The sequence below is a fragment of the Myotis daubentonii genome, chromosome 13 (genome assembly GCF_963259705.1).
Source record: "Myotis daubentonii chromosome 13, mMyoDau2.1, whole genome shotgun sequence".
NCBI lineage: Eukaryota > Metazoa > Chordata > Mammalia > Chiroptera > Vespertilionidae > Myotis > Myotis daubentonii.
This window is the reverse complement of record NC_081852.1, coordinates 35,079,499-35,107,175: the sequence shown is the minus strand read 5'-3', so window position 1 is coordinate 35,107,175 and position 27,677 is coordinate 35,079,499. Positions and strand designations below refer to the sequence as shown.

The window sequence follows — 27,677 nt, the reverse complement described above, 5'->3', positions numbered from 1 at the left end:
GTGTGTGTGTGTGTGTGGGGGGGGGTGTGGGGGGAATACTTGGGTGGGGGGCAAGTGTGTGTGTTTTCTTCTGTAATAAATTCTTACAGATCTCGTATTGCAAAAAACTTGCATTCTAGTAAGTGAATGTATAAGATGGTAGATGCTGCTACTAATCTGAAACTCTCCAGATAAGGCTTGGGGAATATATTTTTTTTTACCAACACCACCTTTTCTTTCTAATTCCCAACACAGGATGAGAACCACTTTTCTAAACAGTCCAGAAAATTGCATCTATTTCCCACCTCACTTTTTCCAAGCAGGTAGAGAGAAACAATTGAGGGAATGGGGTGAGGAGAGGGCAGTGATTCAGTTCACCTTCGCACTGAAAGTCTAGGGCAGTGACCGCCTGCTTTGCAAAAGTTGACCCTGAAGCTGGTTTACTAAACTAGTTTGACATAAAACAAAAAATGAATAATGGTTTGGCTGGATCCAAACCTTTCTACAGCCAAGACTGTTACATGGTTACACTGTATTATGGGTAAAGGTTTCTTCTGGAGGGTTGCTATTCCTAGCTTGGCAGTGGAAGATTATCCACAGAGCACCCAGGTCAAACAGACTCTGCTGAAATTGTCATGGTTTTATACTTAGAGAACTGGAAATAAGCAGGATGCCTACAGCTGTTTTTACAGTGAGAGGCTTCCTCCACACCCCCCTCCCCCCATAATTCTCAAAATGGCTAATCACTGGACATCCTGGATCTCCAAGCTATAAAAAAAAACACACAAAACAAAAACTGCAGGCTTTTTGCTTTCCTCCTCTGCAGATATGCACAGTTCCTGCCTATCCATTCCATTATGTTCATCGGACATGTATTTCGAAAAGGACCCTACAGGCCTAACTGCCTTTGATTTCCAACAAGATTTGTGCATGTGTCTTTGTTGCGTACTATGTGCAAAGTTAAACCAGTCAATTACCTTCGATAAGTCTCTTTCCCTTGGTCTTTCTCCTCTGGAGATGCACAATTTTGAAAAACACTCATTTGTTATCTCCACTCCAGTTCACTCCCTTAAGCATTCCTTCCAGCGGGGAAGGAAAAGGTTATACCTCTTTGTTCTGTGTAACTTGTGCCTAAGGTTTACTTTGGGCTGCTTATAATCTCCTGCCTGCGTTAAATAGATCCCAGGCGTACTGTTCCGAAGCTCAGTTTATTTTTGCCCTAAAGTATGTTTGCTTCAGCGAAGTTTTAAGTGCCTGCTTAGAATTGGTTTTGGTATTGTAAATGCTAAGAGCACTGTTTCCTTTAACTACACCAAAGCCCACTGCACTATTCAAAATTCTGGTGAAATACAGCTTTCCTATGTTTGGTAAGAGCTTCTTAAAAATGAACAATAGTATTAAAATATGTTCTAAAAATTTGAAAAAGAAAAAGACGCCTTTCAGACTTAATCTGTCTTGTCGTAAAGCTCTCTCTATAGGTTACAACTTCTAGATTAAAGAAAATGGTGCTGTATGCAGTCCTTCCTATTTGCAAGAGCCATGATTGAAACCATGCATCCTCTGAATTGTGAATGACATTAAGGATAGAATATTTATGGAGCTTGTCAAAAAAACTGTGGCCCAACGTTGTGTTTCTTGTTTTTTACTGAACTGCTAATATGCAGGCTGGAAGTTTATATCCTTGTCTATTATGTTATGTTCTGTTCTTCACAGTGAAATCAGAAAGCTTGGTGCATAAATATCCCACAGTGAAGAGTCATTCCATGCCTTGGCACCAACAGACTGGACTCCTTTTCACCTTGCACTTAAATGTTTATAAATGGATTTCCTTCCAATATAGTTTGGTTTCATCTTGTGTGATCTCTTGCTTCAACCTATACACTTTCTTTCCACCAAGCTCCATAAACATCAAAGTGCTATTAGAGAGAAATGGGAAAGCTCCATTCTATCCTTTAGAAAAAAACTTGTTAGAGGAAGCAACAGTTGAGCTGTGCCGTCAGGAGGCACTACAACCTGTGTCAAAATACGCTGGCAACGTCAAGTCCAAAATGTCACAGTCCATATACTTTACTGGAAAGAAAGCCCTTTCCTAGTCTCAGATCTGAGTCCAGTACTTGAGAGAAGTTCGTAGTCATGGCTGAATCCCGAATCACGTGGAGAACTGTAACAATTACTGGGGCACAGCTCTAGGGGATGTAATTTAATATATTGGGGAGAAGGCCTAGGTATCAGGACTTTTAAAACCTCCCTGGTGATATTAATGGGCAGCTTAATTTGGAAGCTGTGTGGTTGACTAGTGGTTTCCCAGCCCACAGATGATTAGAAACAGGATATTGGACTCCCTCCTGGACACATGGACAGTGTGTATCTCCTGCAAGAATTTATTCCAGATTAAACCTACCCTTCCAGCTGTATTCTCTCATCATATATTGAATCACATTCATTTTTGAGAAATTATGTATTCAAAAAATATTTGAGAAGCTATGTATGTCTGGCTCCAAGTCTTTCTAGCTGAGTTCTCTTCCTTATTCTTGTCTAAATCCCGTCAGTGGCTCCTGTCACCCATGGAATAAAGCCAAAGGAGATATCACCAAGGGCCACCTTTATACCGCTCGTCTCAGGTTCTACCACTTGCTTTCTAAACGTGGTCTTTTTAAAAAATATATATATATTTTATTGATTTTTCACAGAGAGGAAGGGAGAGGGATAGAGAGTTAGAAACATCGATGAAAGAGAAACATCGATCAGCTGCCTCCTGCACACCCCCCACTAGGGATGTGCCTGCAACCAAGGTACATGCACTTGACTGGAATCAAACCTGGGACCCTCGAGTCCGCAGGCTGACGCTCTATCCACTGAGCCAAACCAGTTAGGGCACTAACCGTGGTCTTTAGTAATACTGAGAAGTTAGTATTCTTTGTGCAAACTACGCTAGTTCCTGTACCCAAGGATTCCTTCTTTCTCTCTCTTATCCCACTCGCTACCTTTTCATCTTGCTGATTCCTATCCATACATCAAGCTACTAACTCTTCTGGGAGTCATCTCCGAACTCTGTACCACCAAGCCTTTCATGCTGTAACTACCTCTAGCAAAGCATTTCTGTGTTATTTTGAAATCGTCTGATTTCACTCCCCCAGCCCCCCAGCCTTGTCTGGACTGCAAACACATAAAAGGCATGTTTTAATCATCTGTGTATGCCTATTTCCTAATAGGGTGCTGAACTTATTTACTTGATTCTTTATTAAAATGGAACTAATTTGGGGCATGGCATATTGGGATGCTGCTGGTGACCTGGTACTTAAGGTTCAGAGAGATCAGATCTAACAACTGGCAGCAAGGAAAGAAATAAGAGAATTAACAAAAGGTCAGTCATGGGTAGGGGGTGACCATTTAAAACCACCTGGTCTGCATGCCTCATCTCCCACACAGGGCATGGCCACCCTGTGGCTCAGGACAATCAATGATCGATGTGAATAATGATGAGCCCAGGTCAGTCATAAAAGGCAAATGTGTTCCATACATGTTGTTTAAATAGTAAAATGGATATTACAGTATAAGTGCATTTAACCAAATTAGTTAAAATAGGAAAAGGAATTATATGGATATTTTTGCTCATTGGGGACAGATACATAATTCTGTACTGAAGCTAGGTAAATTATTGTATATTATGCTACAATCTCCATTTTATTTTCTACTTGCCACCTGAGGAAGTATCTGACCATAGCCATATAAGGCAATAATTACTAAATCAGATTCCTTATTTAAGCTCAAACAAAAACGTGCCCATTCCCTTCAATAGCATTGATCCACATAGAACCAAGTAGGGAAATGGAATAAGAAAAAAAACAACAAAACTTTCTCTTGAGGACATTTATTGCAAAGCTTATTGCCTTTGAATTTTTCCTCTAGACACAGGCTTGGAAATAAACAGTTTGCAGTTTTGGATGCTTTTAAACTGCGAAGAATCTGTAAGAAATACTTCTCTATTCCATCTAAAGCTTTTGAGAAATAAAATAATTCAGATATGTGCTTAGCATTGTGGCTGCTACATAATTATTTTGCAGATGCTAGAAAAAGCAAATAATTATTTTTAATCTCTCATCTGAAAAATGGAGATAATGATGTTTTTAATAAGTATCCAAAGAGCTTCTTGTAATAATCCAGGTTAATATACATAAAAGTTATTTGTAAATTATAAAGTATGTGTTAGTAATACTGATTTATTTTCCAACACTGAAAGTATTACTCTGTCAAGGATATTTGTGTTTTAAAAATAGTACAAAATAATGCAAATTCAAATTAATGCAATTGAATACACTTTTGGTGAGCCCCTTCTTTTTTAAAAAAATAGTTTTTTTTATTGATTTTAGAGAGAGGAAGGGAGAGAGAGAGATAAGAACATCAATGATGGTAGAGAATCATCAATCGGCTGCCTCCTGAACACCCACCCCTTCTGGGGTTTGAGCCCACAACTCATATGCCCTGATCGGGAATCCAACCATGACCTCCTGGTTCATAGGTCGACGCTCAACCACTGAACCTCACTAGCCAGGCTGAGCCCCTTCTTTAGCAGAAGGCATTGTGGTGGCTGTAGTTGGAGTTGGAGGACAAAAATTATGTTGGCTTTTTTCTCCTTTGAGTATAGAATCGATATATAAATAATGACTAAGAACAAAAGGTGGAATGCTGCAATTGTGTGACAAAAGTGTTCTATGGTAAATAAGGTCTCTCTACTTAGAGAATCAAGGGAGAGCTTATTAAAGAACTGGACTGTATGTGTAGAGGTGGGAGAGAAAGAACTTTACAGGTTGAGGGAATGCAGATGCAAAGCATGTAAGTGGGAAGGAAGCAGGTAAGGCCCTGGAGTGGCTGGAGTGTAGAGGGAGGGGTGAGGGTGGTGTTATTTAAACCAGTGCCAGATTCCAGAGGGTCTTACATTCCACAGCAAGGACCTTGAATGTTATGCCATAGAAAAGGTTCAGTTATTTAAGTTTTTGAGTCCCAAAGTAGTAGGATTGCAGCAGTGGTTTAGGAATCATTTTGTAATAAGATAAAATTGAATACATTGCAATAAAATTGAGACTTCACACTCTTCATGTCCAAGTAGTTTTCCTGGGATTGTTACTGCCAACATGTGTTCTCTCTCTCTCTCTCTCTCTCTCTCTCTCTCTCTCTCTCTCTCTCTTTCTCAATAAGAAAAGTTGATCTGTGGGATTAGGACGAAGTCAATCTGTAAGCATAGGCTTTCTAAAGCAAACGTGGATTCAACTGCTGTGTCTAAAGCTTAATTGCTTGGTGACCTTGGGAAACTACTCAACCTGTCCAAGCTTCCATTTTATTCTGGTGAAATGGAGATTATAAGGCTTCAATGAGTCATTGCACTAATTGAGATATCCTTAGAACATTGTGTATGTTGTAGCAAGTCTCCAATCAATAGTAGCTGTTATTTTTTATGATGTGAGTTAACATTGGAGTGTAAAAGTGAGTCTTTATTGCTATTCTAAAATATTATATTGTGGTCAGGAGAATTGGCAGAATTTCAATTGAAACCCCTTTTTGTCCATTGCTGGAAACATGCAAATAAACTTGCTGGCAGGCAGCCTCAACCACTGTGGTCATACTTAAATGCAAGTGAGTTAACCACCAGGGCTTTATAGCAGCCATGTTCTGGGACTCTGTGCTCACAACACTGTCTGGATTGAGCATACTTCACAAAATAGGGGGAAAGCCCTCTGGATGTTGGTAGGACAAAGGCCCTAGCTTTTCCTTTTAGCAGTGGATGGATGTCTGCAGAAACCCCATGACATGGCCTGTGGGTGCAGCAGATTGAGGTAGCAGTAGGAAGGCAGGTCTTGATCAAGGTCTAAGGATGGTTGCCAGGGCGGCATTACCTTGTTGACATTTTCCATATAAGATCTGGGCTTCCCCCTAGCAGGACAAGAAGCTGGATATTATATCTATATCCAGCATATTTTTAATGCTCCAAATTTTAGTATAATCAGCTAGTATCATAGAGACTGATACATGGACCCATATGCCAGCCTAGTACTTTGGGTGTGGGGGCCTCAATCAGATGTGTGACTATAAAACAAACCTCTCAGATCCAGAGACCCAGACTTCTTCCCGCCTCAAGTTGAGGCATATGGAAAGCAGGCCCTTTTATGAGAAGGTTGTCTTTTGATTTAAAGCCAAGGAAAGTGGCTCAAACCATAACAGATTCAGGTTCCAAGGCTGATAGAATATACATTGTGACAGCAGCATACCTCTGTCTAGTGACCAGATAACTTATCACCCTCATATCTGTGATCTATTTTTTAAAAATATATTTTTATTAATTTCAGAGAGGAAGGGAGAAGGAAAGAGAGATCGAAACATCAACGATGAGAGAGAATCATTGATTGGCTGCCTCCTGCATGCTCCCCACTGGGGATCGAGCCCGAAACCCAGGCATATGCCCTTGACTGGAATCAAACCCGGGACCCTTCAGTCTGCAGGCCGCCATTCTATGCACTGAGCCACAGCAACTAGGGCTGAGCTGTGATCTCTGATTGCTCCCCTGTGTTGGCTCTGAGCCTCCTCTTTCCATGCTTGATCACTAAGTACACCTTTAATGCTGTTTTCTCTTTATTTAAGGTCCTTTCACTTTTTTAGCTACAGAGGGGAGGAAAGTTTTTCTCAACCCTCTTAGGGTGTCTGCCAAGTAAACTGAGGGAGACAGATTAACAAGAGAAAAAGATGCAGATGTATTCAATATAAGCTTTACATGATACAGAAACCTTCATTAAGAAACGCAGGCCAAGGAAACAGGTGGACTTGAGTAGTTTATGCCAGGCGTAATGGAGGGTGGACAGTGTGTAGAAATATCTCAGGTCAAGGAGTATGATGTGAGTGTAGTAAACAGGGGAGCAGTAAGTGTAGCAAGGCCTGTTGGTTCATATTCTTCTTGGATTCCATTTGTCTTCAGACGGAAGAGTGCTCCTTTGCTCAGGGTGTAGGAAAGCACTTCTCAATAGGGTTCTGTAACCTGTTTCGGTGGACAAGGGCAGGGGGAGGTCAGAGTGGCCCTCTTGCTCCTGCTGTTTTCTCACTCTTTCAGCTTCAAATAGTCAGTATGCCAAGGTGCCGTGTGTTGGGGTCGCATGTCCTGACCCCCGTCAGCTACTTAGCTGTTCCCAGTCAGGACCTCTGGTCTAGGAGACAGTGTGTCCTCCCTCCGCTTCTGTGCGGATTCAATTACCGAAGTTCCTTGATTCTATCATTGCAGCTATTATTAGCAGTAGTGATGCTCATTCTGAATTCAGAACCCTTCAAATATGTGTGAAGCAGGGGCTGTGGGGTAGGAAGGTGGAGCAGTGTTTCTAGGGCTCCGTTCAATATGTTTGCATGAGTTGCTAACACGATGATCTATTAGCAAACCCGTGAGTAAAAGGTTTTACCCGCAGCACCCTGCCAGCTGCCCCAGCTCGTTCCTGGAGCCCCTAAACCTCCCCATGATCCAGGAGGCTCCTGAGGCTCCTGCTCCAGCCCCAATGCTTTCCGATCGGCTAGTGCCTTTTAAGTCTAGTTATTAAATATTTTGTGCTTCACTTTGGTTATTACTTCCGGTAAGCACACTCAAGCACATTCTGGAAAAAGCTTCTCTCTCTTTGTCTCGTGTCCTTGAGAAGCACCGCAGCCTCTCCGGGTACACCGTCTCTGAGTGGTTCTGTGGCAGATTGTGGAATCAAGAAGGGGGCAGGCTCATAAATGACTGTAACCTTGGCGCCGAACAAGACCACTCGCAGAACAGTCCAGACAGAAATAAAGTACCTTTGAGGTGAGACCTGCATGTGCCAACATATTAGGAGCCCTTCCGCCTTCGTGTAATCTAAAGTCTCTCTGCGTCCTCTTCCTTCTGGTCCTCGGTGACTCCAGCTGCCCCTTTAAACTAAGCAGAGTCCTCTCAAAGAGAAACGTGAAATGTTTATTTTAAAGAAGTACAATATTCAGTGGATTCAACATACTTTGGGCTCACTTCACTCTCTCTATTTGCTATTTAGTTCATGGGAAACTGTGATTAATCTGTTTTTCTTTTTTGAGGGCTATATTTATTTTAGTTGAAACTTCAAAACATATTTATTCCTCAGATGGTGACTCTGAGATACTGAATTGTGTGATTCCTTGTAACACATTTTGTTATCTATCAGGGCAAATAATTTTCAAGTTCTGCCAAAGCTAATTGCCTTTATAGATCAAATTGTTAAATTTGAGTTATAGGGTAATTATGTGGAATGGGAACGCCTGCTTGTCTACTCTAGAAACAGTTTTCTGTTGTGAAATGAATAGATCTGAAATGAACTAGTTTTTTAAAGATTTTTGGCATTTTGTGTGCCTGCCTTGACATCACTCTTAGTCATTATATTATATGAATATGTTCACATAAAATATCTCTGCAAGTAAAAGCAGAGAATTGAAAATCCATTTGGAAAATCATGCCATTGAAAAACTCAGTTAAACAGCAAATAAAACCCAAGCATTTATGGAATTTCATCTCAGATTTGTCTCTCCTTTGCCTAATATTCATGGTGAGAATTCAGTTAGTCCGGGGGGCCCGCTGGGTCAACAGCTGTCTTTGAATATTAAATTCTGAAGCTATTTAAGAGGCTTAAAGGATAATGATGTGATCTGACCACCAAAGACACAAAGGCCTCAAAAATGTTGGAAATTCAGAGGAGGAAACCAGAATTCTACATCCCAGTTGACCAAAATCCCACACAGTTTTATTGCACTTTGAGAAGTGTTAGTTTGTTTTTAGGAAATTGAGTACTTGGTCCGGCCAATGTGGCTCAGTGGTTGAGCACTGATTCCCAGTCTGTACACATGCCTGGGTTGCAGGCTTGATCCCCAGTAGGGGTGTGCAGGAGGTAGCTGATTAATGATTCTCTCTCATCATTGATGTTTCTATCTCTCTCTCCCTGTACCTTCCTCTCTGAAAGCAATAAAAATACATACATTAAAAATTAAGTTATATAAAAAAAGAAAATTGAATACTTGGATAAACAAAAATGGAAATGATTGCAGCAGGACAGATGGGGGCAGCACTGAGGTGAGAAGACTGGAAAGCCAGATGACTCAGTGGTGAACTGAGTCAAAGTGTCATTTATCCAAATGAAGGAAGAGCCAACCTTTTCAAATTATACTTACCTTTTCAAAAGTGAAATAATTCAAAAGTGAAAAAATATCCAGTACTAGTGTTTTTATTAATGATAAAATGTCTAAAGGTGATTTCATGTAGAGGTTCTGAAAATGTCATAACTTTTGTCAAGGAAGAAAAATACTTATTTCTTCAAAGTCATGTTTGTGTAGTGAGAAATACATTTGACATTGGGACCTAGAATGCACATAGATATTCACACATACATACAACTTTGCAAATTATATTTATTCTCACTATGTGTAATACATTTGGTATTTTATGTTTTATCACATTTTAAAATGCTGCTTGTAAGTCACTAAACAAGCCTTAATTCTGTCTCTCAGCCAGTCTGTTGGCTTGATATATTCTGGGACAAGAAATGAATTTTCTAAGATAAGCTAACACAGTCCGAGGACATCGTGTCCTTGTCATCGATGTGGAAATGGATAAGAATCAGCCTCAACATCTTGCTAGGGCAAGGATTATTCTGAAGTCGAGGTGTCCTCAGGGATGTGACCATACAGTTCTGGTCAGGATGAGGCTTAGGCCTGCCTGATAGTCCCTTCTCACAATGTCTATCCCATCCAGTGAGGCCAAACTGACTTCTAGAACAATCCCTGGTTTCAAGCAGAAGTGGTTAGCTCAGTAGAGATCTTCAAAGCAGATGGAAATTCAGTGATTCAGGCAGTGAGGGACAGAACACAAGCTCCTAGTAGTCAGAATGGATCACATAACCAGAAGGCAAAGTTCATGGTGAAGGAGTTTGATAAACACGGTTACATGGAGGCATGTTTCATGTTTCATCAGGGGCTGATATGACATCAAGGGACAGCTGCATGGACACAGATCCTCAGCAGTGGTGGTGCCATAAACTCATACTCATGGTATAAGCTACTTGTGTCTTAAATAACCTTGGGGATCTGGGCAGGTGTGGTAGGAAGGGCAGTGATAGGAAGACTTTCTATCCAGAAATCTTAGCTGTCTGTATTCAATGAAAAGGCCATGCTTTCTGCTCATACTGGGTTTCTACCATGTCTAGGTTCTCTGGGGGGCTCTGTGAGTCAGCCCCTTAGGAGTGGAAGGCAGGCCTAGGTCATGGGTGACTGTAGCGCTCCTAATTAACACTGGCGTCCTCATTCGCAGTGGCATGGTGGTCCCGTGGTTAGGCTGCAGACACTGATTATGGTGACCTTGAAGCCGTCCTTCCTTCCCAATGCATCTGGCCGGACCGGTTACGGTGGGATTGCCTTGGCGAAATGTCTAAGCAGGCCGAGTGTGTGTTTATGTTCGCTGAGCTTCCCTGTTTTGTCCCTCCAGGACGTGTTTTTGCATTTCTTCTCGTCCACACAGCATTCATTAGGGATCTATGTACACATGAGTACGGAGTAAGGTGCGGGGTGAAGTTTACTGCCGTGAATTTCTGCGATTGAGGACAGAACGGTAAAGAACACACAAAGCTTCCAGTTGTCCAAGGCATTTGAAGGTCACTGGAGTAATGATAGTAGAGTTGAAAATAAACCCAGTAAAATAAATGGATTGCAATCCTGTGGGTTTTTAGATTCAGCCACTCTGACCTACTGTTCTCTTTGTAAACTGCACACATTCACCATCTCTGTGCTGTTACAAATACTGTTCCCTCTCTTTGGAAAGCCCTGGCTCCTTCTCCCCATTCAGCAGGGATTTGCTACCTGCCTGGGAAAAGCAACATGTTATTTTTGGTAAATTATTTGTGTACCATCCTATCTCCTTACACTAAACTTTCTTTGGTAATAAAAAAATAATTTACTGGTATATACTGTTTACAATGGGACAAGCTCTATGCTTTGTGACTGTTAGCTCATTTAATCCCCACAAAAGCCTGTTTCTGCAGCTATAATTATACTTTTCAGAAAAGGAAACTGCGCAGGAGGGTTAAGTGACTTGTGTAGGGTTGCAGAGTTGGGATTTGTAACCAGGCAGTCTGGCTCCAGTATCCGCATATGTAATCCCCATGCTATGCTGCCTCTCAAGTTATGGGCTGTGTCACACATATCCCTGATGCCTTAGTGCCAAATGCAGTGTCTCCAGTATAGAGAGCTCAGATAAATGCTATTTGAAATTAATCAATGACCAGACTCCCCTGACAAGGGCATGTCCCTTATGTGGATCTGACATTTAGTTTTGGTGAAGGGGGATTTTGTAGGTAAGTATAAGCAGCCAAGGAGCCAAGTCGTGGTCCAGCCCAACAGGTGTGGGAAAGTACTGGTTATAAATTAAGAAAGTGTCCCGAGTGAAAGGTGAGCCATGGCTTTGAAATAGAAAAAAATCTGTAGTTGAGAGATGTGTATCCCAGATGTCCAGTTGGTTGGGACAGGATGGTGGTGTTTTGGAGAAGAGAAAAAAAAAAAGTCCCGGGCTTTGATTTGTTGGGCTGTTTTGTTTTTTTTCAGTCTTTTGGTTAATTTGTGGTTGGGGATATAAGGAAGTTTTAATTTTCCTTTGGAATATAGGAAGGAAAGTACATCAATCTTGTAGACTAATAAAGGCTATATATTACCTATGGAAATGCTTCATAAATGAACAGGTCCCCTTGATAATTTCTTTTCTATGAGAGAGAAAGGCCCACTCATCACATTTGCTGTCTGTGGTTAGTGGAGGCCTAGTTCTGTGTTGAAATCTGTGGCTCCTGAATAGATTTTCCCCCAACTTCAGATTCCAAACCCCAGATTTCAAAGATAGAAAAGAGAAATGTTATGGTGTAATAATGACTGTGTCAGTCTTTCTTGGTAGCCCTGGACAATCTACACCCAGACGTGTCTAATGATCAGAGTTTACCAAGTAGAAGAAAATTCTTGGACCAAGAAATACTTTGTCTGTGGCTACTATGTGTTGTTGTTGTTTTGACTGATAAAGCTGGTCAGTGATCCTGTTCTCCACAAAGAGGTCTTGTCTTTGAAATAAATGTGGGCTGTTGAGGGGAAGTAAGCATTTCCTTTGAGGATTTTCACTGATTTGGGCTCCAGAAAGGTAGATGCAAATATTTTAAAGAAAGTTTTCTCCTTTCTGATGCCATACCCTTCTTCTAAAATATACCTGTCCTCTGAAAAAATGAGGCAGGAATCATGACTTGAGACCATATTGGCTTTTAACTCGCTGATGTTCCAATTGTTATTTTTCACCTCAAAAATGTAGTAGATATTCAGGCACACTAAAGTGGTTCATACTTATTGCAGCTATTTTTAAAATTGGTAGCAATTAACACCATGCTGTCATCGTTAGGGCAGTGTCAATTGATAGATGTTCTGTGATTTAATAAAGACAGAGATAATGCCAACCTTAAACTTTAAAAAATCCATAGGTATAAAGGTATAATTTCTGATTGAAATAATGAAGGTGGTAATTTACTTCAGAATGATATACTTCAGAATTTTTATATATTAAATGACTTTAATTACAGGTTATTTTAGAGTGAGGGGGTTGAAAATAAAATCACCAGTTAAAATCCAGTATATTTGCATCCTTTGCTAAGTTTATTCCTCAGTGTTTTAGCCTTTTCTTGCAATTAAAAAAAGAATTTGTTTTTGATTTTTTAAATTTCTTTTTCTGAAATTTCATTGTTAGTATATAAGAATGTAGTGGATTTTTGGACATTGATTTCTGTTTCCTGCAACTTTACTATATTTATTGTTTCTAATAGTTCTTTGGTGGAATATTTAGGCTCATAGACACAGGCAACAGTATGTGAGTACCAGAGAGGAGGGTGGAGAGGTAGCAAAGGATAAAGGGGGTCAAATATATGATGACAGAAGATCTGACTTTGGATGGTGGGCACACAATGCAATATACAGATGATGTATCATAGAACGGTACACTTGAATCCTATATAATCTTATTAACCAATGTCACCCAATAAATTTAAATAAATGCAATATATTTAATATAAAAATTATGAGTCTGATTTGAAAAAATGAAAATGAATTGTACATATTACCAAGGAGCCACTTCCAAGGCCTCTAAGAGCCATATCCAGTGTTGCAGTATGCCTTTTGTCAAATGTCAGCAAGTATGTGCAGAATTGTAAGTTTAACTGGAAATGTATATTAATGTTGAATTTTGAGAATACAAATACATACATATGGACAATAAAAGCTATACCCATTTTTCTTCTAGTGGCAAAAACAAGGTTGGCTTTTTTAACTCGCAAGTTTCAGAAATATTATTCCAAGTTATTGTCTTGGGGAGATGCATTACTTACATTTAGATATGCTGTCAGTTTTCTTTCTCTATCCATCCCTCTAATCTATCACTTATAACTCCACTTTCCCATCCTATATAATAAAAGGCTAATATGCAAATTGAGCAAACAGCAGAACAACTGTTTGCTATGATGCACACTGACCACCAGGGGACAGATGCTCAATGCAGGAGCTGCCCCCTGGTGGTCAGTGCGCTCCCACAAGGGATTGCAGCTCAGCCAGAAGCCGGGGTCACTGCTGGTGAGCACAGCAGTGGTGGTGGGAGCCTCTCCCGCCTCCACAGTAGTCGGACATCCCCTGAGGGCTTCTGGACTGCGAGAGGGTGCAGGCCAAGCTGTGGGACCCCTCCCCCTCAAGTGCACGAATTTTGTGCACTGGGCCTCTAGTTTAAAATAAAGGAGTTTGGACCAAATCTATCCTTAATTTAGATTATATATTGAATACCTATTTTGTGCTAGACATTGTTCTAAGTGAAACAATGGAAATAAATGTAAAATGCCCTCAATCCTCTAAGCAGCAGGTGACAGGGGTGCGGGCGCAGACAGCAAACCTAAAAGTATAATTTTAAATCATGACAGGTGTGATAGGCCTTTCTCACAGGAGGCTCAGTTGTGCTATGGCTTGCAGCTGTTTGTCATCACCCAAAGTGTCGAGTGGAGCCGAAACCGGTTTGGCTCAGTGGATAGAGCGTCAGCCTGCGGACTGAGAGGTCCCGGGTTCGATTCCGGTCAAGGGCATGTACCTGGGTTGCGGGCACATCCCCGGTGGGGGATGTGCAAGAGGCAGCTGATCGATGTTTCGCTCTCATCGATGTTTCTAACTCTCTCTATCTCTCTCCTTTCCTCTCTGTGAAAAATCAATAAAATATATTTAAAAACAAAACAAAAACAAACAAACAAAAAAAACACACAAAGTGTCGAGTGGAATCACACACCTTTGGAGAGCCTGGTAATACAACAATAACAACAACAACAACAAAACACATTGTAAAAATGTAGGCTAGAAAATGAGTGGGGGTGAAGGGCACATTATAAATGGAAAGGTCTCATTGAGGCCTGAATAACGGGAACAAGATAATGACAAATATTTTGAGGAGGAGTATGCTAGATAGAGGGTCTACTGAATGCAAAGTTCTGAAGAGGGAGTCGGTCTGGTAAGCACAAGGCACAGAAAGAGCCAGTGTTTCTAAAACAGAATAAATGAGGGTGAGAATGGGAGAAGATGAGGATGGAGATGAGGATAGAGTTGCTAAGGTTTCTCGCCATTCTAGATTCTGTGTTTTTCTTTGATTTAATTGGAAATAAAGAATTGGTAGAGCTGCAAAGTGACCTTCAAAAAACAGTGAACCTGCTGGCATTTGCGGGACATAATTATAGAGACTCTTGAAGCATCAGCATGTGTGATCATCTTCCCCTCAGGTGCAATTGGACATTTCAGGATAACACAGTCATTATGATCCCATAACACCATCAACATGATCTTTCCCAGAGGTGGGCTGCTTTTGGCCATTGTTCCATCGGCTCTTCTCTGGACCCCTGAGTTTGTGGGCTTCTGCAGCATGGAAATAGGAACTGTGAATACTTGTGTAGGTATGCTCAAGTAACTGATACAGCAATTGTGGGTGTCAAGTTACAAAACCCTATCAGATAATATTAAGAAGGTGATTGGATAATTTCCATGAATTAATAAACAGTCTGCAGATATTCCTGTTAAACTTTCTGCTCTGTGGGATGAAGGACCTAAAGTCATGAAAGAGCCAGCTGGTCTGGACAGGAGGGGAACCCACTGTCATGGCACACCCTGGACCCTCATGAGAGGCTAGTGTGTGACAGACAGACCTGTAAGGACAAGAGGGAGGCCAAGGTCTGATTTAACCCCAGGATCCAGAAATTTTGGATGCCACTAACTGTTTTGTTACTCAGTACCTTCCCATTTTGGTTGGATTTTCTTTTACTTACAACCAGGGAGTTGGGACCAGTCTATTTGTTTATCCCCGACAGGTGACTTGGACACATCTCTTCTTTGCAATGTAAAAGATGCTAGTGATTGTCCACACTAACCCCTCCAGCCACAGGCTGGGGTGGGGAAGTGGAGGAGGATGGCCCATATTTTTCACTAACTCCAGCACAGCTCACCGTGGGACATGAAAGGAGTACCTGCGCTGAGTGCCACTTTAACCTCTTACTGACGATAGGACCTTGGGCTAGTTAGTCACTGTGTTTGCTTCAACGTCTCATATTGAAACCCCTCCTCGGGTTATTGCGAAGCTCAGACAAGATAAGGGTCATGAAAGTGCTTTGCCCACTGTGCTAGGGATAACATTCTGACCGGGCTGGGTTCCAGACTCTTCCCTCCCCTCTCAGCTGAGACCCCAAAGATGGGGAAGGCTCCATCTTTCACCACAGCAGCTGATGGGCTTGAACTCTAGAACCAATCAAAGCCAGAGCTTCCAGGAGAAGGCAGGAGCCAAGTACTGGGTCACAGCCCCCTCTCTGTCTGTTGAGGTTTTTTATTGCTGTGTAACAAACCACTCTGAAACCCAGTGGCACAGAGTAAGAGCCATTTTGTTCTCAGATTTTGTGTGTCAGGAAATCAGATGTGATAGAAATGGCTTGTCTCTGCCCCAAGATATTTGGGGCTTTAGATGTGGACTCTAATGCTGAGGCTGGGCTCAGCTAGAAGCTTCTCACTCACATGTCTTCCTCCCGACTGCACTGAACTGAGATGACAGAGAAGCTAGGTCAGGCTGGCACTGCTACAGATGAAGACTCTTCCCTTGTCAACTTTAGCTACTACCTGCCCTATCTGATAGAATCGCTACTAACCACATATGAGTAGTTGAGTATAAATTAGTTAAAATTAAATATACTTAAAAACTCAGCTTCTTAGTCACATTGGCCACATTTCAGCAGCTCAGTAGCTACATTTGGCTGGAGGCTGCCAGATTGGACAATGCAGCTATATAACATTGCTGCCATCAAAGAAAGATGTACCCGTCGGCGCTACTATGAGATTTTTTGTCTGACTCATCTTTGCATCCTCAGACCTGATCAGAGACACTCAGAAATGTTTGTTGAATTGATAAATGAAAGTAGAAATCACCATTTGTTTTTCAAATCTGTATGTCATACAGATCTTTTCAAAGCAGCAAGATAAGAAAATGGAACATACTAGTAGATATCTTGTTAAATGAAATAAATCAGTTGAAGAATGTGTGTTCTATAATCCTAATTTTAAAGCTTTTTATAAGAAAATGAGTTGTGTTTGAGCAAAAGACACACACACACAGATTAGGTAGCATGTTAATTTTCAATATTAAGAAAATTATGGCTATTCTCAATGTCAAGTATTAATGAAAGGCAATTTTAAGAGTACAAAGACTAAAGTATTCAGAAACATGGTATTGAAGTGTAAAGACAAATCACAGCCAAGTCACATGCAAACCACGAAGTCTCTTCCCTAAGGAGTGCGCAAAGCAATATTTCCTTTCTCCAAATATGGCTCCCTTGCGAAGCTACAGAGAAGAAGGCAGATGGCACAGCTCTCATTTCCCTGTTATACCTCATGACACAGCAATACACTCTGTTCCACTTCTCCTTAAAGAAATTACTTCTGTCTATTTCAGGAATTATCTTAAACCTGGGAATGAACCTAGTGGCTGTGACAGGGTCAGAATACTGACACACGGACAGGGTCCTCTTCTTGCTGCCTTACTTGGCTCCTCATTTGGTAGTTTATGAGCTCACAGATGCTGGGCCAGACTTTAGTCCCTAAAATTAAGATGGTCTGTTTGACAGAGCCAAATCTAAATTGCTGAAGCAAGGACAGTAAAGCATGAAGCAGTGCCTTAAAAAGTAACTAGGGCCATCAAACCCACACTAAAAGTCAACATGATTTCAAAATGAAGATCTTCAGATGCCACAGTAATTTCTCAGGAAAAAAAAAAGGCCATCGTTAGGAGAATACTAAAGCTAAATGAGAAGAACAAAATAATACAGGAGACCAGTTTAATTAGCAGCTCTGCTGTTTTATTTCATGCTCAGTTGATGGGAGAAAATATTTTCATCAAGCTCTTAAAATGATTGAATTGAAAGATATGAATGTAATCATCTGGAAAAATGGCATTAACAAAATAGTTTAAAAATAAATATGATAGAAATGACTTCTCTGCAATTATTATGTTCATCGACTATTAGTTATTCTTAAACCATGATGGGTTCTAGATTTGAGTAAAACTCCTAGAGGAGCTGATATTGGAAGAGGTTGGGTTGTTTGGTGAATGACTTCTTTCTTAATGTGTTTTTTTTCTGTTGCTGTTTCTATTTTTCAGACCCACTATGAAAATGGGGAATACATCATCAGGCAAGGTGCAAGAGGGGACACCTTCTTTATCATCAGCAAAGGAAAGGTAAGCTCTGGTAGAGCAAGAGTGATGTCGGAGGGGACCCGGGGTTCCTCAGTAACCCCGGGAGCAGCACAGGTGCAGGGTCTATAGACTCTAGAGCAGCCGTGGGCAAACTACGGCCCGCAGGCCAGATCCAGCCCGTTTGAAATGAATAAAACTAAAAAAAAAAAAAAGACCGTACCCTTTTATGTAATGATGTTTACTTTGAATTTATATTAGTTCACACAAACACTCCATCCATGCTTTTGTTCCGGCCCTCCGGTCCAGTTTAAGAACCCATTGTAGCCCTCGAGTCAAAAAGTTTGCCCACCCCTGCTCTAGAGCTATACCAGCGTTTCCAGTTTCTGAAGCTGAAAGAGAAATACTTGAAAATAAATTTCCCAAAGGAAGAAAACATACAACGCTAAAGACTGGGAAATAGTTTATGTGCTATACTATAATCATGATGCAAGATGCCACTGATATGTCTGCACGAATGGGAAGATTTCCATAATTAAAAGTACATGATTAAGAAGGAAAAAACTAAGGCTGCTTTAAAAAAAATTTAACAGGAAAAAAAATCTATCCTGTCATTATGCTATAATGAAACATCTGGACTTCGAAATCGGATGGCCCAAGTTTTAATTTGGCTATATAACTTGTTAGATTTAGTATCCACAGGCAAGTTGCTTAACACTCTGAGCGCAATAAGGACATAAATATATGCATGTTCTATTGTATATTCTTAAAAAATATTGAATGAATTCTAAAAACTCTTAAGATGCTAAATTATAGGACAATAGAAATGAAGTAGACAAATGAAATAAGCAAAAAATTATATTTTATTCATTACTATATTGTTTTAACTTTTTAATATTATGAATCTATTATAGTTTTTATTTAAAAACTAAGTAAACCCCAACTCATTTGGTTCAATGGATAGAGCGTCAGCCTGCGTACTGAAAGGTCCTGGGTTTGATTCCAGTCAGGGGCACATGCTCAATCCCCTGTAGGGGCGTGCAGAAGTTAGCCAAGCAATGATTCTCTGTTATTGTTGATGTTTCAGTCTCTCTCTCCCTTCCTCTCTGAAATTAATAAAAATATATTTTAAAAATAACTGAGAAAATAAGTGAATTGGAAAATGGGGACTTATGTAGATTAATATTGTGGAATTAGCCCTACCTGGCTTGGGTCAGTGGATAAAGCATCAGCCTGTGGACTGAAGGGTCGCAGGTTCGATTCTAGTTAAGGGCATATGCCTGGTTTGTGGGCTAAATCCCCAGTAGGGGGCGTGCAGGAGACAGCCGATCAATGATTCTCTCTCATCATTGATGTTTCTATCTTTCCCTCTTCCTTTCTCTTTGAAATCAATACACACACACACACTCTGGAATTATAATGCTAAAATATATATCTTTAAAAACATACTTTAATTTCTCTCAACAATAAAGTCATAATTATTTTGCATTTAAGTGTCATTGCACTGTAAACTCTGATTTGAACTAATTTGATTTATTATAAATGATCTTTAAAAAGAATTTGCATGTGTTAAGTATAGGAAGAAATGGGGGAAGATTTATATGTTTTTATTTTTACAATTGTTACCTAGAAATAAGTATATTCATTTCCTATGATTTAACAAATATGACTGAATCTTATACCTAGAAAAGAGACTTAAAGAGCCATAGTGAGCAGGATATGTGAAAGATTATAAATCTTGTTGGATTTTAGATAATCCTCTTTGGACTAATTTTGAATCAAGAATGTGCACATGCCAATGTTTTACACCAGTGGCATGTCAAACTAAAGTGAAGAAAATGCTACTTATACCTTCATCATACCTATTTTTTGACTGATATCAGAAAGCCTGGGATAGAAATAGAAGTCAGGGACTAGCTTCTTCAAAGGCATCCTGGAATGACGCATCTTACCATAGTTATGGTTAAAACTATATCTTGTGTTTTCCACTGTTAAAAGATAAGAGGTGTTAGCATTTTATGTTTTATATATAAATAGCTAGAGCCTACCATTTACTGTTTTATTTCTTAACACCAACTAAAGAATCATGGAAATTGAAAATCTTCGTGGATATAAGTGACTCCCTTCCTCCTCCCTCCCACCCTCCCTCCCCCCCTCTCATTTTTGGACAAGGTGGCCAGGTAGCATGGATGCAAATAGAAGGCTCCATAGCTAGTTCATTTTACAGCATTGTGGATCAGAAAGTACTTTGTGGTTTAAATAAAAATGATAAAATACAGGCCAAAGTTAGAGAGTCTATCTCTATTTAACTTTCTCTACTCTGAAATGTCTTAAGAATTAAGGATACAAATGTCCATAATGGTATCTTCATATTTAGATTGATTCATCATGCATACAAAGAAAAATGTGGAAATTAAAACTTCAGAGGAAAGCTTTATTCTTGCTCTTTGAGGTGCTTATTTTTTTTCACATTATAATTTTATCCAGTTAGATTTTTCCTCACATTTATCATATAAGCAGAAAGTGGTTTATTCTGTAGATGGTTCACTTTTTATTAGATCAATTCAGTAACATCTTTAAAGAACATTTCAAGATAACACTGAAATTTCTCCATGCCTAATTCTGCCATTTAGAATTTCTAATATATTTTATTAACCAAATGGCAAATGTACAGTTATACAGTATATCCTTATATCTGATTTTGAATCCATGAAGTTTGAGAATCACTGGACAAGTGTATTTCCATCCACATCTGTAAAAGCCTTGTCAACATGCAAATGAGCATCTCTATGATATAGCTCAGTGGTAAGATTGTTAAAAACCGCATTCCTGTGGTTTTGAAACTCTGTGTGGAGGAGTAGTCAAATGGATAAGTGGAGAATAATAATTGAATTCTCTGTGCTTTTTACAGACCTTCTTAATACTTATAAAAATTCTGGTCTTTGACATCCAATCTCTAAATTCAAAAATCTAAAGCATAGTGTATTTAAATGTGTTTAAGTGTCTGTCATTGCCTCAGGACATTAGTTTTACTCCATTTTCCAGGCATTTGTATTTTAACTACCACTTAATTTTTCGGGGTGGCACATAGCCAGTATTATGAATATCAGTAGAGCTTCAGGGAGATTGAATTAACATAAAGGTAAAACTTATTGCATCGCTTTCCTTCTGTGGATTATTACTCAAGTCTCAAGTCCTATATGGGCTGAGATATCTTGTAAGAAAGTTTTATCCGTTCAAACAATTTACAGCTCTTTATTAAGTGCTTATTCCAAATTGTAGAGAATGCCAAAGAAATATCTATTTCTTTGAAGAGCATATTATTTGTTATGCTTTTAAAAGACATATATGTAATTTCCCTATCTTTTTAAAAAAGAAATTCTGTGAATGTGGATTGTGAGGACCTGAAGACTGTATCAGAGACCTGCGGGAAGACCTTCATGAAAATGTGGCTGGCTTTTGAATGAAGGCTGAGTTTTTTTGTTGTTGTTTTTTAAAATTCTCACCTGAGGATATGTTTTCATTGATTTGAGAGAGAGAGAGAAGAAGGGAGAGAGAGAGAAACATGGATCAGTTACCTCCCATAAATACCCTGCAACCTTTGGTGTATGGATGACACTCTATCCAACTGAGTCCCCCAGCCAGGGCAAGGCTGGATTTTTCTTAAAGGAGATAGGCATGCCATAGAGAAAATGTATGTGCATGTAGAGGTGTGGAGAAAGATGTTCATTGTAGCCAAAAAAAAAGGAAACAACATAAATGTCCATGCATATGGAAATTGATAAATTGATATATGTACAGAGTAGAAGAAGACAATGGATGAACTCTATATTTAGAAGCATGGAATAATAATTAAAATAATTGTTAAAAGAAAATGTGTAAGTTATAGAATGATACATACCATATTACGCTATTTATATACAGTATTTTTAAAAACACATGCATATAAACACATCATAAAGGATGGAAGGAATGGTCAATAAATTTATTATAATAGCTGCCTAATAGGAGGTTGGAAATAGGATAAGGATGAGGATTAATTAGAATTCAAGTTTCTGAATAATTTATTATTTCTTAAAAACAAATTGAAAGTAAAAAATATTTGAAGGTCATTTCTTTGGCCCCTTTAGTGATAATATACTTGTATTCCTCATAAAAGTTATTTAAAAGAAAAAGAAAAGTGGAATTGCCAGTATCAATGAATGCTCATTGGGTCATCCAGAGTATGCAATGGATGCAGGCTTTCATTGTTTCTCTTTGTAGGTAAATGTCACTCGCGAAGACTCACCAAGTGAAGACCCAGTCTTTCTTAGGACTTTAGGCAAAGGAGATTGGTTTGGAGAGAAAGCCTTGCAGGGGTAAGTAGACCACATGTTACACAGTTTTTGCTTGAGTACTACATAAATTCCTGCCTTAAAGATCGAGCTCCTAACAAAACAGGATTTTAGTGCTGATTCTGATATCAGACATGGACCCTTGCTCATTTTTATTTTATTTCCAACCGGAATTGTAATATGTGTAGATAGGCTGTAGGATTGATTGGTGGTTAACTTCTGTAATAAATAATTTTTATATTAATAGGAAAACCTCTCAGCTTTATGTTTCTTAACTCTATAAAGATAAAAGAGAGGGCGATGCCTCTGCTAAGCTTACTTTGTACAACAGTTTTATTCAGAATCACAGGAAGATGGTTGAGAATTTTGAAATCCCTAAACCTGGCTGAACAAACAATAGATGGGAAAGCAGTGATTCACCTCTGGCTGGCTGTCCTCAGTGCTGGTTATGGTAATGGAGGTGGAGGAGCAGGTGGGCGTGGAGGTGATTTATGCATATGCTGACTCACTCTTGAGGGCTCTAAAGACGGAAGAGGTGTACTGCAAGATCACTGAAATTGCACTTGTAAACTAAGACCTCAATAAAGAAGCATTTGGGATTTCTTCCCATATACTATGGAAGAAAAACTCAGTTGACTTTGTACCACTGAATGTACAAAATGCACGACAAATATGACAGATTTATTTGGGTATTCTAGTCTTGATGTCCAATAAGCAACACCTCTCGATTATCAGTAAATAGAGATAAAACTTTTCTGAGTTTAGTGCTGTATGTATAATAAGCCACTGGAATTAGAAATAACTAATAAACATTTATTTTTGCATCATATTCCAGGTGTAGGACTGTCTACTAGAGGGGAACAGCAATAGGATCAAACATATTCCTAAAATATTTGGAACAGTTTTGTTTCCATTTCAAATGATGACTTTATTTTAAAAAATACAAGCAATTTGCTTAAAGGTACTATAAAGAAAGTTTAAGGAGTTTTTAACATTTTATTTTTAATGACAGTTTATATTCAATATTATTTTGTGTTAGTTTCAGGTGTACAGCACAGTGGTGAAACAATCATATATTTTACAAAGTGGTCTCCCCAACGTTTCAACTACCCCCTACACCATACAGAGTTATTTTAATATTATTGATTATATTCCCTATGCTGTACTTTACGTCCCTGTGACTATTTTATAGCTACCAATTTGCACTTCTTCATCCCTTCACCTTAAGGAGTTTTTATTTTTTAAGCCACAATCAGTAGCCAGGTCTTATTTTCTTCCTGACTATTTCACAGCTACAAAAATAAAACAGTGATTTTTACATCATCTTACTCAGGCCACATTATCTTGTGAAAATTCAGAACTAAGTGCACTTGATTTTCTGTTTTTTTCTTTTACTGAGTTCATTTGATCTGATCTGATGAGTGCGTATTTGCCATTAAATTTTTCCAATGGCAAAGTTGGAAGAAACGGCACGGTTGGTGTAGATACACAAAATAATGCAATAATCATAATCTTCATAGCATAAAATATACAAAGATACCATTTGTGCTTTAATCTTTCTTTCCCTTGATTATTATATACATAGAGGATTCTAGAGGATAATGCCACCTGACTGCCATGGTCCAAGATTAAATGTCTCTGTGAAAATTGTGATACATTTTCAACATATAACATTTTCAAAATATAACACTTTCAGTCATTTCTGATGAGATCACAAGCGGAATACCAGAAAGTAAAACATAATTGAGAACTGACAGGTTTTCTTTTGTAGCTTACTGTCACTGAATCTTGGCGCAAAGAAAAGAAAGCTTTTCTGGTGAAAGCACCTTCCTAAAATGGGACTTAAGAAATGACCTTGGGGATATGACTTATGAAAAAGATATCAAAGTTTGCTCTGATATCAAATTTAAGTTAATGCTCTTCCATGTAGATTAAATTCATTCTAACATATGCTTATTCTTATGAACTGCCTGTTGTCAAATCTCTTTTGAACACATTCAGCTTCTTCCCTGGCCAATCTGTCACCACACCACCACCGCAACCATTACTATACTGACCTATCCCCATCCCTTTCTTTCTTATGGCCTTTAGTATAGTTTTGTCACTACTCAACAGGGCTTTATCATTCTACTTTAAGTGTCCTCTTAAATGTCACCAGAAATTCCCTACTGACATCATAGAACCATCTTTCTTTTATCTTTATCTGACTTAACTTCTCAGCCACAGTTTTACACTGTTGACCACTCCTTCCTTCTTTACATTTCCCATCCTTTGAGAGCCCTGCACGTGTTAGCACTCTACAATTTCTCATTTGATTTTCTAAAATTCACCAGGGTTTTGTCCTCAACTCTCTCTGTTACATAACATCTTGGTATACGTCCATATCTATCACTGCATAGTCCTTCAATGAAAAGAAGTCCCAAATCTATACTAATAAAAGGGTAACATGCTAATTAGACCAGATAGACTGGTTGTCTTCCAGATGTCATTCTGGACATCCTTCCTGACAAAGCTGGGGCCCGGGCGGCGCCGCCTGGGATCCCGGGTCCCGGAGCCGGCCCAGGCGGAGCCGGCCCGGGTCCTGGGTGCTTGTGGCTGGCCAGAAGGAGGGAAGCCCGGGTCCCAGGTGCAGGGGCTGAAGCAGAGGCAGTTAGGGGCGATAGGCAGGCAGGCAAGTGGTTAGGGATGATCAGGCAGGCAGCCGAGTGGTTAGGGGCGATAGGCAGGCAGGCAAGTGGTTAGGGGTGATCAGGCAGGCAGGTGAGTGGTTAGGAGCCAGTGGTCCCAGATTGACTTGAAACTATATAGAATTCACATAGGCATCAGCTTTGTCAAATTCTAAGCTACTTGGATCTGTAGTAATGGGAAATATATAAGAATATGATGAACCTGAGAGAGATGGGATTGAGATTCCACTTGCTCCTCCCCCTCCCCCTAATATTTGAGTCTTCAGCATAATATATGGTTAAGAGTTCCAGATCAGAAATCAGACTGCCTGGGTTGGAATCTACTCTGTCATTTATAAATTATGAGACGCTGAGAGATTCTCTTTTCATCTGAAATGAAAATGATGATTGTCTCTAACTTTTTTAGTTACTGTGAGAAGTAATCAAGGGAATACTTATAAAGCATTTTGGGTGACTACTTAGAATTTAGATGAATGCTCAAAAAAAGCCAACTGCTATCAGCACTACCACTATCATCTTTATCTCCATTATTATTATCAGCAACATCAACATCCATCACCGTAATGCTGGTATCACTGTTCCCATTCCCAAGAATGTTCTGGGCCAGTTAACCTCTCTGAGTCTCTGTTTATGAAAATCTGTAAACTGAGCCAGTTGAACTAGATGATCTCTAAGTTTTCTTAAGGCACAGTCTCTGCTTCTCTTGAAATATGGCCTCTTTTCAGCTGGAACAGATCTCTAGATTCTAAATGCAGCTCTGGGCCATCCTAGTTAAATAGCAGACCACTGCCAGCAGGGCCCTTTCCTCCAGGAACTCTCCCACCTGTTGCCTGTCATTCTGAACACCTACACTACATGCCAGGCTCTGCCCTTGTTTGTGCAAAAACCAATCAGCCAGTCAATTCAACACACTTTGGTATCACAAGTCTGTATTCCCAGATTTTCCACTCATAGACTGTGATCTTGGGAAATTTAATTAATATTTCTGAACCCATTTCTTGGTTTTCTCTCTCTTTTTCAATTAATAAAATAATATATAAAATGATAGAACACATATTGAATATAGCACATATCATTCATTTATTTATTTGGAAAGACTTTTAGTTATGATTCAAACCTCTTTTGTATTCTTCCCCAGTACCTTTCCTCCCTCCCAGTATCATTACCCTGAAGTTGGCTATATGCATCCTCCGTGATTGTGTGTCTAAATTTTATTGTGTATACATATATGTATAATAAACATATACATATATGAACATTAACATTTATATACTTGTTTTATGTGTGTTTAAGTTTTTACATAGGTGAAATCCTATTCTGTTTCATTTGGGGTCAATATATCATTTTTTCTTTCTACTGCCATGCAAGTTGCACTTGTGTCATTCCTTTGTTTAGAAGTTTTACCTTCCTTTTCTATTCCTTTAATGATGAATTTTTAAAATTTTTAATATGTAATGGTAATTAATAGCTCTATCCTTCACTTGAATAATACAGGAATCTTTGCGTGTTTAACTTCAAATTACTCTTGCCTGCTTTTTATCTAGATTTGTAGTATATAGTTCCATATGATTGGTAAATCCTCAAATATTAGTCATTATTATTGATATATTTTTTCAGACCCTACTCAGATTTAGTAACTTGGTTTACTTATTATAGCAGGTCTTCCAACAATGTGCTTAATTATAATGCTGAGATGCCCAGAAACTTAACGCTTGTGTATATTAGTTATCCTGTGATAAAATTGGTTTCATTACATGTTGTTTTGCCACAGTCTGAAGAACCTATTAACAATATTAAGTGAGAACTTACTGTAGTTTTCCCACTATTGCTTACATTCAACTTATTTCTTTTGAGTTCAGATATGATTTATTTATGCTTTTTCCCTTTGCCTAAATGTGAATGACCATTGGGTTATGCATAAAAATCTAGGTTAGATTTACTTTTTCTCAGAATCTTAAAATATTATTCCACTGTCTTCCGTATCCATAGTCTAGAATTAGTCAGTCACTATAAGTAATGTCTTTTTTGGGGTGGGGAGGGAGGGTAGGTGTCTATCTCTGATATCCTTCATTTTTACTATAATCTAAGTGCAGATATGTTTTACTTTATTTCATATGACTCTATATGTCCCTTTCTTCTGAGAATGCAATTTTCCTCAATTCACAGCATTGTCTCTGCTTATCCCCCCACCCCCCGCCCCAGTTTCTCTTTTCTTTCTTTTGGTTTCATCTCCTTATCCTCCCATCCTTGCCTTCTTATTTCAGGTTTATATGTTCTTATTATTCTGTGCTGCTTTTGTAATGGAATCTAGGTACATTCTCTCATATTCATCAAGAAATTCTCTGCTTCTCTCTTTAATTGTATCAAGTCCTAAATTCAATCTATGCACTGAGTAGGTTCCAGGGACTACCTAAAATATTTTTAGACTATCTGCTTGGCACACTACAGTGGTTAGGACTGTGAGCACTAAAATAAACCTTCCTGGGTTCAAATCCCAGCTCCATCATTTATAGGATATGTGATCTTACTTTTCTTCTCTTAGCTTCATGTTTGTGATTTATGAAATGGAAATAATAGTATCTGCCACATAAGACTAAAGGTACTAATAAGCCAAATAATCTATATAGTTTTGGGGGCATACTAGAATCATGCCTGACAAATACTGTGTTCAATAAATGTTAATTATTATCATTATTTTAATATTCTTTAAAATGTTTATATTGTTTATTATTTATACTTTATTTTCTTTATCTCTTTATTATGTTAAAAATATCAAATATTTTGTGATTTTTTTTATTACCTTCACTTTTAGGTTCAAATTCTAAAGCTCTTTATATCTGTTAGCTCTCCCTCCTTATTATATGGTTTATTATAGCTTGTGGGGCTGTTTGTTTTTGTTTGTAA

At 38.9% G+C, this 27,677-nt stretch overlaps 1 protein-coding gene across 2 annotated transcripts in view; it reads left to right on the top strand.

Annotated features, from left to right (window-relative positions):
* The window catches only part of PRKG1 (protein kinase cGMP-dependent 1), a 1,080,615-nt gene that overhangs the window by 871,499 nt on the left and 181,439 nt on the right, over window positions 1–27,677 (top strand). For both annotated transcript variants that reach the window (XM_059662699.1, XM_059662698.1), the window contains exons 6-7: window positions 17,720–17,797; window positions 22,016–22,110. In XM_059662699.1, coding sequence (XP_059518682.1) covers window positions 17,720–17,797; window positions 22,016–22,110 — 173 coding nt within the window. The remainder of the gene's footprint in view (window positions 1–17,719; window positions 17,798–22,015; window positions 22,111–27,677) is intronic.